Source organism: Hippocampus guttulatus, chromosome 4 (assembly GCF_054856545.1).
Source record: "Hippocampus guttulatus isolate MCC_2025c chromosome 4, RoL_Hgut_1.0, whole genome shotgun sequence".
In the NCBI taxonomy this organism is placed as follows: domain Eukaryota; kingdom Metazoa; phylum Chordata; class Actinopteri; order Syngnathiformes; family Syngnathidae; genus Hippocampus; species Hippocampus guttulatus.
Genome location: NC_141264.1, coordinates 27,094,702 through 27,108,081, shown reverse-complemented (window position 1 = coordinate 27,108,081; position 13,380 = coordinate 27,094,702). Strand labels below are relative to the sequence as shown.

The 13,380-nt window shown below is 58.4% G+C and overlaps 2 protein-coding genes across 4 annotated transcripts; both read left to right on the top strand.

Moving 5' to 3' along the window:
• Positions 1–506: 506 nt before the first annotated feature.
• nt5dc3 (5'-nucleotidase domain containing 3) lies at positions 507–9,992 on the top strand. 3 transcript variants are annotated; one of them, XM_086110246.1, is made up of 14 exons: positions 507–863; positions 1,442–1,626; positions 2,087–2,161; positions 2,253–2,308; positions 2,673–2,763; positions 2,850–2,987; positions 5,392–5,452; positions 5,538–5,640; positions 5,935–6,036; positions 6,137–6,218; positions 6,282–6,368; positions 8,062–8,144; positions 8,267–8,331; positions 8,650–8,797. In XM_086110246.1, exons 1-13 carry the CDS (start codon positions 623–625, stop codon positions 8,328–8,330), a joined length of 1,368 nt encoding a protein of 455 aa, XP_085966372.1. In that variant the 5' UTR covers positions 507–622; the 3' UTR covers position 8,331; positions 8,650–8,797. The 3 variants fall into 3 exon arrangements, with proteins under 3 accessions (XP_085966372.1, XP_085966370.1, XP_085966369.1); XM_086110244.1 differs by having other exon boundaries at positions 515–863; positions 2,877–2,987; positions 8,062–8,202; positions 8,650–9,992; XM_086110243.1 differs by having other exon boundaries at positions 517–863; positions 8,062–8,202; positions 8,650–9,992.
• Positions 9,993–10,150: 158 nt separating this feature from the next.
• On the top strand, positions 10,151–12,907 carry parietopsin. Its single transcript, XM_086110247.1, has 4 exons — positions 10,151–10,625; positions 11,105–11,433; positions 11,517–11,762; positions 12,164–12,907. Exons 1-4 carry the CDS (start codon positions 10,304–10,306, stop codon positions 12,308–12,310), a joined length of 1,044 nt encoding a protein of 347 aa, XP_085966373.1. The 5' UTR covers positions 10,151–10,303; the 3' UTR covers positions 12,311–12,907.
• The last annotated feature ends 473 nt before the right edge of the window (positions 12,908–13,380 follow it).

The window sequence follows — 13,380 nt, the reverse complement described above, 5'->3', positions numbered from 1 at the left end:
TATAAAATAACACCGTATACAACTATCAAACGGACCAAAAAGGAATTATAAATGCGCCTTACAATGTAGACATAATCATTTTTAAGTGATGCCCCTACATACGGCGTTTAGCATCACTGCTACTTGCAAGTGGGACTGATTAAAAGATGACACGGTTGATTGCTGCTTTCATTCGGTGGCTGCCGGCTCGTCGTTAACGACCAAATCGCAACTGTTTACGCAGGCACGCTGTGCAAACAAGCTTTCAGCACGATCACTTGGGCGCTATTCTTATTTGTCACCGCTCCGCTCGGACTCGGAAGTAAGTCGCTGATTGGCTGTAGTCTCGTCAAACACGGAAGTGACGTTTACGTGGCGAGTTTCGACATTTCGTCGCTATATTGTATTAAAAAATCGCTATATTGTATTCGTCGATATATTTAAGACAGACCTCCGCTATCAAATGATTTTCTTATTCTGCACACCCTTATTTATGCTCGTGGCCGGAAGCGAGTCGCCGATTGGCCTTGAGCTCGCCAAACACGGAAGTGACGTCCGCGCCCTTTCATGTCCCGAGACTGTCATCGCGGTTGGCGCGCGGCGGGGTTGAGCGACCTGCGCCTCCTCCTTGAAAGCACCGGCGATGGGGCACTTGTCGGCGCCCCTGTCGTGTCTCCTGTCTCCGGGGATCGCCAGCCTGCTCCGACGTCCCGTCTTGAAGGCCTCCCACCACTTCAGCGCGGTGTCCCGCCGCGGTCGCGGGCGGAATGACTTGCTTTCCCGTCCGCGCGCGTCACCTCGGACCGACTGCGCTTCGTGTGCGCGCAGCAGCTCGGCGGACGGCTTGTGGTCTGTTTACAACCACACTAAAAGACACACCCAAGGTAGGAGCGCTAAATCAAAGTTGACGCTTACCGTCATTGATCGCGTGTTGAATCGACGGCGCGGTGCCTTTCGGTACGCCAGTCAGTGCTCGCCGGGGTTTGTTTATTCCACTGCGGAGACTACCAAGTGAAGTGAAATGACTCGAGAGGGGCATTTATTTGCTTCAAGCAACTGCGCAGTAAAATACAGAACCGTGACAACGATTTTGAGCGCTACTATCTGAATGGGGGACGGACACCACCCGAGGGGTGAGACGAGGCCTGCACATTTGTCATTGCAGGAGTGTGTATGAAACCGGTAGTCCTTTGCATTCTCAGGTCGAAAGAAGGAGCTCTCAGTTACCAAAAGCGCGGTGCTCCCCGCTTGAGTGCCCTTTTGGGGGGAGCTTATTCTAAGTGTCAAGGAACTATGTCAACTCAGTCAGGGGGATTTATTAAGACCAAAGTGGCGCTTTGCCACCTCGCGGCATCTTGGACCAATAATGATGGTGAGCAATGTTGAGCGTTTTTGATTAAATGATTTTTTATTTTTATTTTTATCTCCAACGTCAACGTCATTGTCGTATCTGTGCGGTCAGATGTCATGCCGTCCGTCTCCAGCGTCTCCGTGGACCCCGACAGCATCTTCGCCAACAACGAGATGAGCCTGCGGGACACCGAGGTCTACGGCTTTGACTATGACTACACGCTGGCCTTCTACTCCAGTCACCTGCACACCCTCATCTTCGACATAGCGCGGGACATCCTCATCAGCAAGCACAGGGTGGGCCCGGCCGCGGGTGTATGTGCGTGTGTCCTCTCGGCAACCCGCTACAGTTGTTTTGCCCGACACCCACCCCGCACTGGGTGACAATCTGCGCTACAGGGAAGCCATCTAAAAAAACAAAAACCCAGAAAATGTCACTCCTACCCCGGCATTTCTTCACCGGCTCATATCAGAGTTCTTTTGAAGATTCTCTGATTGGTTTTTCCGGCCTCACCTCCCCCCTGTCGGAGCTCCTCCGCCTCGGGTCGGCACGGGAGCAGACGCTATTTAAAAAAAAAACAACAACTGGTCTTCAAACTCATTTCTATTCTTTGAATTTTTGGCTTGTTTTTTTTTTCCCCGCCATCTTTGCTGTTCATTTTGCATGCATTCTTTTTGCCCCACGTACGGCACTTTGTGTACAGCGCTGTTTGTTCTCAAGCGCTCCAGAAGTTGAGAAATGCGATTTTTCTTTCAGTATCCAGAGGGTCTGCGGGCTTACGAGTACATTCCCGACTTTGCCGTGAGGGGCCTTCACTACGATGTCCAGAAAGTAAGCGGTGCGCAAGACTTGATTCCGTCTGATCCAAATGCATCCCGGCGGCATGTTTTTCCGCCAGTGAACCTCGCCGTTGTCGCGCTAGGCGCTGCTGATGAAGATCGACGCCTTCCACTACATCCAGCTGGGCACCGTCTACAGGTATGGGCCACGCGAGCAAGGTCGCCGCATCAATCGAAGCGTTCCAAATGAATGTAACATTTCATACGAGTGAGAGAACCGTTCCTAATTTCCACCGGCTTTGTCATTACAGCAGGGCAGATGGCCACTTTTTGGGCATTTCATGTATTCTTTGAACGTACCGAGTATTTTTATTCATTTTTTCCCATGAAACTGTCCTCCAAAGTTATTTTCATGCAATCGACATCACTTCATTCTCTTTGGATACGCACAGAATCGCATTTGAAATGGAGGCATTGTTTTGAGTTTGTACCGAGCGCGTCGCGACGGCTCGCGAAACGGATGCGGCTGCGTCTCGGCCGCTGAGTCACGAGTCTGTCTCCAGGGGTCTTCATCCGGTCCCCGACGAGGAAGTCGTCGCCATGTACGACGGCTGCCACGTCCCTCTTGAGATTATGAGCGATTTCTACGGCAAGGTAAGAAAGCCGTCCCGTCCCGTCCCGTCCCGTCCCGTCCGGCGCCGACGCCCGCGCCCGCGTCTGCACTCTGGTCTCTCCCGCAGAGTTCTCACGGCCACTCCATGAAACAGTTCATGGACATCTTCTCGCTGCCGGAGATGAGCCTCCTGTCGTGCGTCAACGACTTCTTCATGAAGCACAACATCGACTACGAGCCGGTGCACCTGCACAAAGACGTCAAGGTGAAGCGGGCCACGCCCCGGCAAACGCTTGCCCTCCGCCGTTCGCGGACTACTCGCTGACGTGCGGTGGTATGAATTGGCCGACCCTACGTTTGGCTGACGCCAAAATTGACGGTGACCGAAGATAGATTTGACTCGAGCAACTTTGTTTGCACCGAGCAGCGGCTGACAAAACAGGTCAGTTGTTCGAGATAAGTGTCAAAGAAGAGAAGCGCGGCGTCGCCGCGCGGGCAAAACCGGCTGGAAAAAAATGCCAGTTGTTGCGGTTGCAAAAAAACCCCCCCGCAAGCGCTCGGCGGCCGTCGAGCGGCGACAGTCGAATAGCGCCGAGAACGGCTCGGCATGAAGGACAACAAACGCCGTCCGCCAAAGCAAATGACAAAAATAAGCCACATGAATCCCAAATCATTTTCACGTGACCGCCATCATATTCCAGGTTGCCGCATGCCGAAGCAGTGTCTAATATCAGCGCCATCTGGTGGCATCTTAGTGTCAAGCACCAATGTTGAACCCGGGGGCCTTGCCTCATGGGGGGGGGGGGGCTGTGGTGGCTTTGCCGCCATCTTGCGGCATCCATAGGCAATTGCAAACCTTTTCAGCGAGGCCCTAATTCCGTGCGCATTTTTTGAATGTACTCCTCGACCCCCCCCCCCCCCCCCCAATGAAAATCACTAAGTGCGATGTGGCCTCTGCCGTGGGCTGACTCCGTTCCTCGATGGGTTTTATGCTGCCGCGTCTCGTGAAGGCGCATCGCGAAGACAGCCGTTCATCCACCCAAGTGTGGTTTCGCAACATGCGCGCGATAAAATTAGGAAGCCGAGCGGCCGGCGGCTTCCTAATTTTGGCTGCTGAGACCGCCGCGTCTAAGTATAAACGCGCCATCACTCCTTTGGCCGCGTGCGCCGCCGGCTCCAAAAAGAGAGCGGCGCTCGCAGCCCGCCACTCTTCGTCCTCCGACGGAGCGGGGGGGGGGGGGGGGGCGCTGTCATGGCCGGGCCTTCATTCTGGGTGACACTCAATCATCTTTGATGGATTGCTGTCATTAAAAGCTCACACACACACACAGAACGTTTCAATAGCAACCCTGCTGACTTTTCAAGGTCGCCGTTTTGACGCTTTGTCATTCCAAATCGCGGTGTAGCCTGCCTACCTAAAGATACTTTTTAAGCACTCCTGCAAAAATGGAATCAATCTAAAATGTCTGGCGCGTTCTTTCCTTTCACTAAAGCTGCAAACGTCCTGATTTTTCAGCCCTTGAAACCAAATTTGAACTCTTGAGTTCAAAATTGAAACCAACCTATGTTCTGTGAGCAATTACATTCAAAAATGGAAGAAGGTAGAACGGTCTTTAAAAAAGAAAAAGTGATGAAGCGAGCCCGCGCCTCGTCCGCCATCTGTTTGTGCGCGCCTGGACTATCTTTGCCCAGACACCCGCGAACGCGGATAAAGGCCCGCGGCGACCGTTATTGCGGCCAAAGAGCACATTTTAGCGCACGCGAAGCCAACGTGCTTGGATCCTCGCCGACGTTGATCATCTGAATGGACGTCCAAATGCTCATTCGGGGAAAGGCGCGGCTTATTTCCCCGACTTGGACAGCGCAGGAAAACAAGGACGCCGCCCGTGCTAATCTTCATCATGTCGGGGTGCAGGGGGAAGATGCCGGCAGGATAATCCCAGAGGGTGGACGAAAGCCGATTGTTCTGGATGCAGCTGCCTCGTCGGACCTCTCAGCAGTAATGACAAGTACAGCGCCCCCAGCTCCCCCCACGTACATTTTGCAAAAAACAAGGACTTTTTCCCGCAAGGCTCTATCGGGTGGCGTTCCGTTTTGGAAACCAAAAGGGAGCTGCCGCCCCCCCCCACGAGGAAAATCCTGATTGTGTTCTTCTTCATCAAAGAGCGCGACGATCGGACCGGCTTGTTGACGCTGACAGTTTCCCGAGCGACGATCCCGGCCCGGTCGCCTTGTTTGTTCTTTTTCTCCTCCCGCCTTTGATTTGGCCCCGGATGTCCTTCGAGCGCTTCTTGTCTGGACCAAAAGCATTGACACAAAAGGCAAGGTCCGCGAAGTCCCGTTTGAATTTCCTTTGGGCCGGACACCGTTCCCCGTTTCTCTCTGTTGCCGGCAGAGCGGGGGAGGGTTTCGTTCCAGCCGGCCCCCCCGGCTCCATCTTTCCACCCGTTTTTGATTTCACGTCCCCAAACGAGCCCCGTTTGCGTCGCCCTTCAAAAGGCAATCGGAGCTTTGCGGTCGCCGGCCGGCTCCCTTCATCTCCTTTCCTCATTTGTCTCCGCGGAAGCTCCCGAAGCAAAGAGCGCCGCTCGCGCAGCCGAGCGCTCCGCGCGACATCGCCGAAGTCGTCGTCTTGACTTCTTTTTTGTTTGTCTCTTTCCTGCTCACAGGAAGCCATCCGAGATGTTCACGTCAAGGGCATTATGTATCGAGCGGTGGAGGCCGATATCGGTAATGGGCCTTTGCGCGTCCAGAGTGAGAGCAAACGTTGTCAACTCATGCAAACATTTGCACCCACGGGGCTGCGCTTTTGCAGGGAAATACATTTGCTACGGCGAGCAGAGCCACGCCGTGCTGAAGAAGCTGCGCGAGCACGGGAAGAAGATGTTCCTCATCACAAACAGCCCCTTCGACTTTGTGTAAGCGCTCGTGCTTCGTCGCGTTATGCGTATCGCCAGTTGGGGGGGGGGGGGGGGGGGTGATTGCCTCGCTAACTGACATTTTTGGCCCCTTGGAGGATTGCTGTACGTTGTACAGAGAGCATATTTGACCCTGATCATTTGGTGGAGCGGAAGCCCCGTGTCGTTCATCCATTGATCCCATTTCAAAATGCCCGATGAAATTCCCCACCGAAAACGTCGGATTGTTTGACCGTGAGCCGTTGCTCTCCGTAAATAGTAACGGCGTGCCCCCCTGCCCCCTCCACTCCTCAGGGATCGAGGCATGAGCTACATCGTCGGCAGCGACTGGAGGGACCTCTTTGACGTCGTTATAGTTCAGGCCGACAAACCCGGTTTCTTCAACGACAGGAGAAAGTGAGTGCGTCCGCGTCCCCGTCGTCGTTTGATGTCTTTAACGCCGTGCCGGACGTGGATGGCCTCGTTGTCCAAAGTGAGCAATATTTGCGCTCGGCAGGCCGTTCAGGCGCGTGACCGACGAGGGCGCCCTGCTGTGGGACCGAATCCACAAGTTGGAAAAAGGGCAGATCTACAAACAGGTGCGTCAGATCAGCCCCGCGCGAAGGCCTTTGACGAATGGCTCCCGTTTCCGTCACCTGAAGGGGAACCTCTACCAGTTCCTGAGACTGACCGGCTGGCGAGGATCCAAAGTGCTCTACTTTGGCGACCACATCTACAGCGACTTGGCGGTAAGAAACACCTCGGCGCATCGCACCAAAGTTGACTCCGAGGCGGGGTCGGAGGGGAGAATCCGGCCGGGACGGGGGTTGCGTTCCGGACCCGGGGCAAGGCTACGTGCTTGTTTTCCGTCCTCTCCGTTGCATCCGGAGCATGGAGAATTGCCGGCCCCTTTCCCACAGGAGGGCGATGTCATGCTGCGAGGAGCCAAAAGGGTGTCGTGACGATCCTCGTGCCGCTCGAAGCCACCAGGGGGCGTGTTTGCACCACAGCCGACCGCGCCGTCAATGGCGAGACTTTGTCGTCGGGCATTTTGGCCAAAGGACGGCATCTCTGCGCTAGCCCCTATCCGTTTGCGCCGCCTCGGGTTGAACGTCGGCCGTTTCCGGCAAGGCCGCGTGCTCCGATCCACCCGAACCCGCTTCCGGAAAGTCGCCGGCACGCGCAAAGGCAGGCCCGCGCGGTCGGCGCCGCGCTCCGTGGCCGTTTCTCGAGAAGAGCGCAAATCCGCCGAGCTGCCGTCAGCCGCCGCCCACGCCCGGAGGCCGGCGCGGACTCGCCGACGGCGCGCGGCGCCCGCGTTCTGTATTTTCGATTCCTCGCGCGTTTTGTCGTTGTTTGGGAAAAGCGCGTCTCGATACGCCACAATGTGTCGACGGTGCGCGGGATGGCGGGTATGGCCCGCAATAAACGCGGATCCGCCGCGCCCTAAGCGTCCGAGAATAAGCGTCGCCCTAAGCGTCGAGCTCCCAACGAGGGCCCGCCATCTCTGCAGCCGTGACGGCCGGCCGGCGGGTGCCTCGGAGCCAAAGCGGCCGTCGTGAGTTTTGCAGCCGCGACGGCGTTCTTCCCGATGGGCGATGGGCTCTTAGTGATGTTCACGAAAGGCGCCGTTAACATCTCTGGCGCGACGCCCCGCCGCCGGTGGCTGGCGGCCAGCTGTCAAACGGGTCACCTCGCTGATTTAGGGAGCGATTGCGCGTGCGTGCGCGCGCGCACCGACCGCAGCGTATCGGCGAACGGATTGCACGGCAGCGGAGATCATGACCGCACGTTTCTGGCCCTCGCCAAGTTTCCCGGTTCAAAGCCAGAAAAGGGGAGCTTCCCCAAATGCAAAGAGTCTGAACGGAAGACGTGTTCACGCGGGATGCGCTGATCCCAAATGCGATTGCCAAGCAACGGGCTGCGCTTTGGCCACTTCATCCACCTCTTAATGGTGCCGTTCTCATGTTGGCGTTACGGGAACGCTGATACGATGCCCAAAAAAAGTGTCGTCGACGTCCCTAAAAGATTGAGCGGGAAATATTCAAATGGGCCCAAGTCGATCACCGGGGGGGGCGGAGGGGGAAATGGAACCCGGCCCAAATGTGCGCCTGTGTGTGCGTGGGTGGGTGTTATGAATCTGGGATGCACGCCGCACCCTCGGCATCCCATCCATTTCGCTTTCACAAGTGTACGCTGTGCATCCCCGAGGGTTGTTCGCGGTCGGCGGTCCGCCATTGCGGGCGGCGATCAGAGCCATCGCCATCGAATGAATGATTCTTTTTCTCATTCCAAACAAAACGTTGTCGCGTGTACAATCGGCTGACGGCGCCGGCAAAGACCGGCCGTCGCACGTTTCGCTCCGCGGCCGCCGATCGCCGGGGTTTGGCTCGGGCGCGCGAGACGGAAAGGTGACGGACGGCGCGCTCTTTCCCCGGCCAGGATTTGACCCTGAAGCACGGCTGGAGGACGGGCGCCATCGTCCCCGAGCTGAGGAAGGAAATCAAGATCATGAACACGGAGGAGTACGTGCACACCGTCAGCTGGATGCAGGCTCTGACCGGCCTGATTGAGCAGATGCAGGTCAGCCCTTTGCCGCTTGGCGTGCGGCGCGCACGAGGCTCACGACCCGACGCCGCCTCCGCAGGTGCGCCGAGACGCCGCCTCTCAGGCCGTGGTGGGGGAGTGGATACGAGAGCGCGAAGCCATGAGGTGAGCCGGCCTTTGACCTTTTTTTCTCCCCTTCATTCTTCATTGCAAACTCGGCAAGCGTCCGCATCGTTTGCACACGCGGCCGTCCGATCCAAAGTGACTCGCGGCCGCCGGCTCCTTTCCCGGCTAAATGATCAAATTAGAGTCCGCCGAGACCATTTGCGTCAAAACCCCCCCCCCCGAGCGCACCTCGTTGACGGCAGTCCACGTCAACGGCGCCCCGCGTCGAGACTCCCGTCGATGGCAAACGCGTTTCAAACGCGAAGCCGAGCGCGTCGACGCGGCGAAAGGTAACGCCTTCGCGTGTGCTCCCGGCAGGCCGCTGACCAAGCAGATGTTCAACCCTCAGTTCGGGAGCCTCTTCCGCACGTATCACAACCCCACGTACTTCTCGCGCCGGCTCTCGCGCTTCGCCGACATCTACATGGCGTCCATCAGCTGCCTGCTCAACTACGACTTCCAGCACACCTTCTTCCCGCGCCGGACGCCGCTGCAGCACGAGTCCCCCTTCGTCCAAGGGCAGGCTCCCGCCGCCGGGCCGCCGCCGAGCCCCCCGCCCCCGGCGGGTGCTCACGAGAGTCGGCGCTAAAGTCTTTTTGGTCCTCGCCGTGAAACTCGAAAGGAGCCGTCCGCCCGCTTTTCTTGGCCGCCCGACCGGGGGGTGGGCAAACCGTGGCTCCCGGGGCCACGCGCCATCCGCTCCGTTCTTGAATTCGGCCCGCGCGGCATTCGCACGAGCCATTCGTTAAAAAGAAATAATAATAAGAATCATTTGTAGCGGTACCTTGTCATCGAAGAAAGAAGGCCTTTTGGGATGCGACAAAAACATCGCTACATATTTTCTTCGACAACATTTCACATTTTCGGCAACAAATGTTCCAAGACGAGATTTGATCTATTTCTGAAAAGAGTCACACGTAAGTTACTTTTGCGAAAAAAATCGGAACAAATCAGGAATTTTGCCAAACGTAACGCGGTCATCGACAGTCCCTTTTTTGATTTGTTGTCTGAAAGCGAACGAGAAGCTGACGAAGGCGCCGACGCCCTTTCCGTCCGCTTCGTTTCCAAGCGCGCCGAATTATTCAAGCCAACTCTCTGACGTGGAATCGGCATTTTCGCCTCCGCCCGTTTTGCAAAGGAAACGTGGTCCCTTGAGCGCGAGGCGAGGCTTTGCCCACCCCCGCAAATAAAGGAGGCGGCGGTCACCCGAACTCCTTCCGTGACCGCTGCGGTGATATTCGGCCGCGGCGTTTTACGACACGGGCTGCCTTCACGATCACGCGTTGTGTCTCGTAGCCTTTTTTTGCTTTTGTGTCGCGTTTGGGCCGGAAAGTGACGCGCACTCGGTTACTGAGCACTTTGGAACCTCATTTTTCTTGGTTTTTTTTTGGGCGCCGCTTGCGGTCTTGAAGCCGGCCCGCGCTGAGCTTTATCCCGTTTCATGTTGCAAAACGCGCTTGATTGTCAGAAATGCGCTTGAATGCTGTGTTCTCCTCTTGTGATTTTATTTGTGTTGTTGTAGATGCTACTTTTTTGGGTGGGGGAGGCTGCTATGAGAATGTCGAAAGGGGACAGACAGTCCGCAGGAAAAGGGACCCTCGGATGATTTGCCGACAATTGTCAGGTCGCCGGTGTGAAATTAAACCAGCAAGTCGGCCGTTTGTCTCGCGTATTTCTGAAAGGGTTCTTGAATATATACTGTAGGCTTCACTGAGGGCGGGGATCCAAAGTCCGGCGCGGGCGCCGTTTGGGGCCCGCCCGTTAATTTTTTTCCTCCGTCGCACGTCGCGCCCGCGGTCACTTTTGGGGAGCCCCTCGTTCCAATCGGCATTACGGCCGCGGGTTTTATGGGACTTGATCCGCCCTCCAAATCCCGTTAGCGGCCAATTTGTCATATTGCGCGGGGCGGGCAGCTGCGCGGCGGATCAGGGGCGATAAGACGGAGCGGGCGGAGGAGCCGAGCACTCGCGGCATGGACGGCAACGGCACAGGGTGGAGCGGGGAGCCGGCCGAGGCGCCCGCCGCCTTCCCCCGCGCGGGCTACAGCGTGCTGGCCTTCCTCATGTTCATCAACACGCTGCTGAGCGTCTTCAACAACGGCCTGGTGCTGGCCGTGTCCCTGAGGAACCCCGGCCTGCTGCGCCCCGTCAACGTCCTGGTGGTCGGCCTGGCCGCGTCCGACCTGATGATCGGCCTGTGCGGCTCCCTGGTGGTCACCGTCACCAACTACCGCGGCTCCTTCTTCCTCGGCCGCGCCGCCTGCGTCTTCCAGGGCTTCGCCGTCAACTACTTTGGTGAGTGGCCGGCGCGACCTTCGGACGGGAGCCGCCGAACGCGAGCGGCGGCCGCCGTTCGCGTCGTACGGCGCGGCGAGGCGTGGAAGGGGGGGCCCGTCGACCGTTTCCCAGCTCGATCGCTTCGGCCGCCGCCGGTCCGGCATCGCAGTCGGGAAGAAGGAGGGCGTCGGCGGAGTCGTTTGCCGCGAGATCTCGGCCCCCGGGGCGGAGGGAGCTACGGAGCCCGAGCGGGATCCGGGGGGTCCCGAGCCCCGGCTTCCGTTTGGCCGCGGCGGTACTTTGCTTCTTCGTCCGCGCGCTCCCTTGCCCGTCGGGGCTTCGGAAGCGGCGGAAATGTTCCGCCCGCCCGTTTGTTGCCATCGCGTTCTCGCCGTGACAAAGGCGGTCGGCGAAAAGCCGCCCGAGACGGAGCCCGCCACCGAGTCAAAGCGCAAAGTGGAGTCGTGACGAGACGAGACCCCCCCCCCCCCCCGCAGGCCTGGTGTCGCTGTGCACGCTGACCCTGCTGTCGTACGAGCGCTACAAGGCGGTGTGCGAGCCGCGCGCCGGCCGGCGGCTGAGCATGCGGCGCAGCGCGACGGGGCTGGTCTGCGTCTGGCTCTTCTGCCTGTTCTGGGCCACGGCGCCCCTGCTGGGGTGGAGCGGCTACGGCCCCGAGGGCGTGCGCACGTCCTGCTCGCTGGCCTGGGAGGAGAGGTCCTGGAGCAACTACAGCTACCTCATCCTGTACACGCTCACGTGCTTCCTCTTCCCCGTGGCCGTCATCATCTACTGCTACTCCAAAGCGCTGGCGGCCTTGCGCGAGGTACGCGTTTCGTTTGACCGCCGATTCCGTACGGCGGCGGGCCGTCCCTTTGCGGGGCCTCAGCCGCAGCCTTTTGTCGGCAGTTGAACGAGAGCGTGGAGGCGCAGGCGGGGCGCTCTTTGCGCGGGGAGACGCGGCGCGCCACCAAGATGGTCCTGGCCATGATCGTCGCCTTCTTCGCGTGCTGGCTGCCCTACACGGCCCTGTCGCTGGCGGTGGTGCTGCGGCCGCGGCTGGCCATCCCCCCGCTGCTGGCCACCATGCCCATGTACTTCGCCAAGACCAGCCCCGTCTACAACCCCGTCATCTACTTCCTCTCCAACAAGCAGGTGAGAGCGGCCCGCCGGCTTTGTTTTCCGCTCAAACCGGCCGTTTCTCTTTCCCGGCGAAAGAACTCGCGCGACGTTGATGACGCGTGAGATTCGGCCGTCGCCGTTGAGAAAGCTTCTCCCGTCCTCCCGTTGACATTTGGAGGTCCGAGACCTCGCGCTCCATCAAACGGGAAGCGACCGCCGAGCCGAGACCGGAGCGGTCGCGCAAAGCCGGATGCTCGGACGTCCGCGCGACCCCGGCGAGGAGCGGTCGGCTCTTTCCGCCGGAAAGGAGAAAATACGCTTTCGGCTCCCGGGCCGCAAACGTTCACTCGGGGGCGAGACGCAGCCGGAGCGTTTTCCGCGTTCCTCGGCAAAGTCCCGGTGGCCGCGTCACCGCGTTGTCTTTGTGCCGTCAGTTTCGAGACGCCACCCTGGAGATGCTGTCCTGCGGCCGCCGCGCCCCGCGCGGGAGCGTCGGCGCGGTCGGCCTCGCCATGCGGCCCCTCAACAGGCGGCGCCCGCCCGGCCGCATCGCCGGGCGGGGCAAGGTGCTCCCTCTGTGACGGCCCCGGCCGGCGCCAACCTTCCCGGGAGAGCGGCGCGGAGGTGGGAGGAGCAGAAGGACTCCAAAGCAAGCCAGAGGAGTCCTTCTGCCGCGCACTCGAGCAATCCAAGACAGGCGGAGTGTCCTTCTCCTCACTTCGTCTTGTCCGTGACAGCCTCTCGTTGGCCACTTGATTAGGTACACCCACGCCAGCTCGTCCGCAATTCTGCCTTTCGGCGTCACAAAAATGACAATGCAGTGCAACCTCGACTTAGGGCTTGCTTGTATGTGTTCCCTTTCCGAGCTCGTTAACGACTCGGTGACATCTCTTGAAAGGAAACGGTTGGTCAAAAGCGTCCTGCTCTCATGGTGTCTGTCCAAAGCATGAGCATTAGGAGCATCAATAAAAGCTGATTATTAAAAAATGGATACAGTATATATGTAGAGGTATAAAATCCCCCCCCCCCCGCACGCGCTAAGTGGTGCAGGTGTACCCAACGTTGCGGCCTCAGAGTCCCCTCCGTCTTTTGTGCGTTCCATCTGGTCTTGTCTTGACATGTTTCCGTCAATAAAACGCGTCGTGCAGACTTGCGCTTTTCAAATCCGGCCACAACAAGTCGCCTTCTCCTTTTTGTCGACACGTGCCTGGCAAAGTTGTGGATTTGAAAGCGGCGGCTCGTTTCGGGAAGCAAAGAGCATTTCCCACTCGATCGGAAAACAGGATTACGCCACGCCACGCTGCGATCCTCCGGCCGCCTCGCCTTCACGACCCCAACGAGTCCCATCTGGCCCCGCTCACGGCCGCCGGACGGCCAAAGCGTTGCTATGCCAAGTTGGTTGCTACGCTAGGTTGTCGGTTTCCCGCCGCTCCCAAGAAGAAGAAAATGGTACGAGAGGGGCCGCAGATCTGTAAACGGGGTTTTCTCCATCGACGCTAGCTCAAATAAATGTCCTCGTTGCACAAAAGGCTTTCGCCGTCTTGGTTTGGCCCGGACAAGACGCTGCGCGTTTTCGTGACGGCTTCCTTCGCGTCCGCCTCGAAAGCGCGAGGCGGACGCGGTTGATCCCGTTTGCAAAACGCCGTCGCGC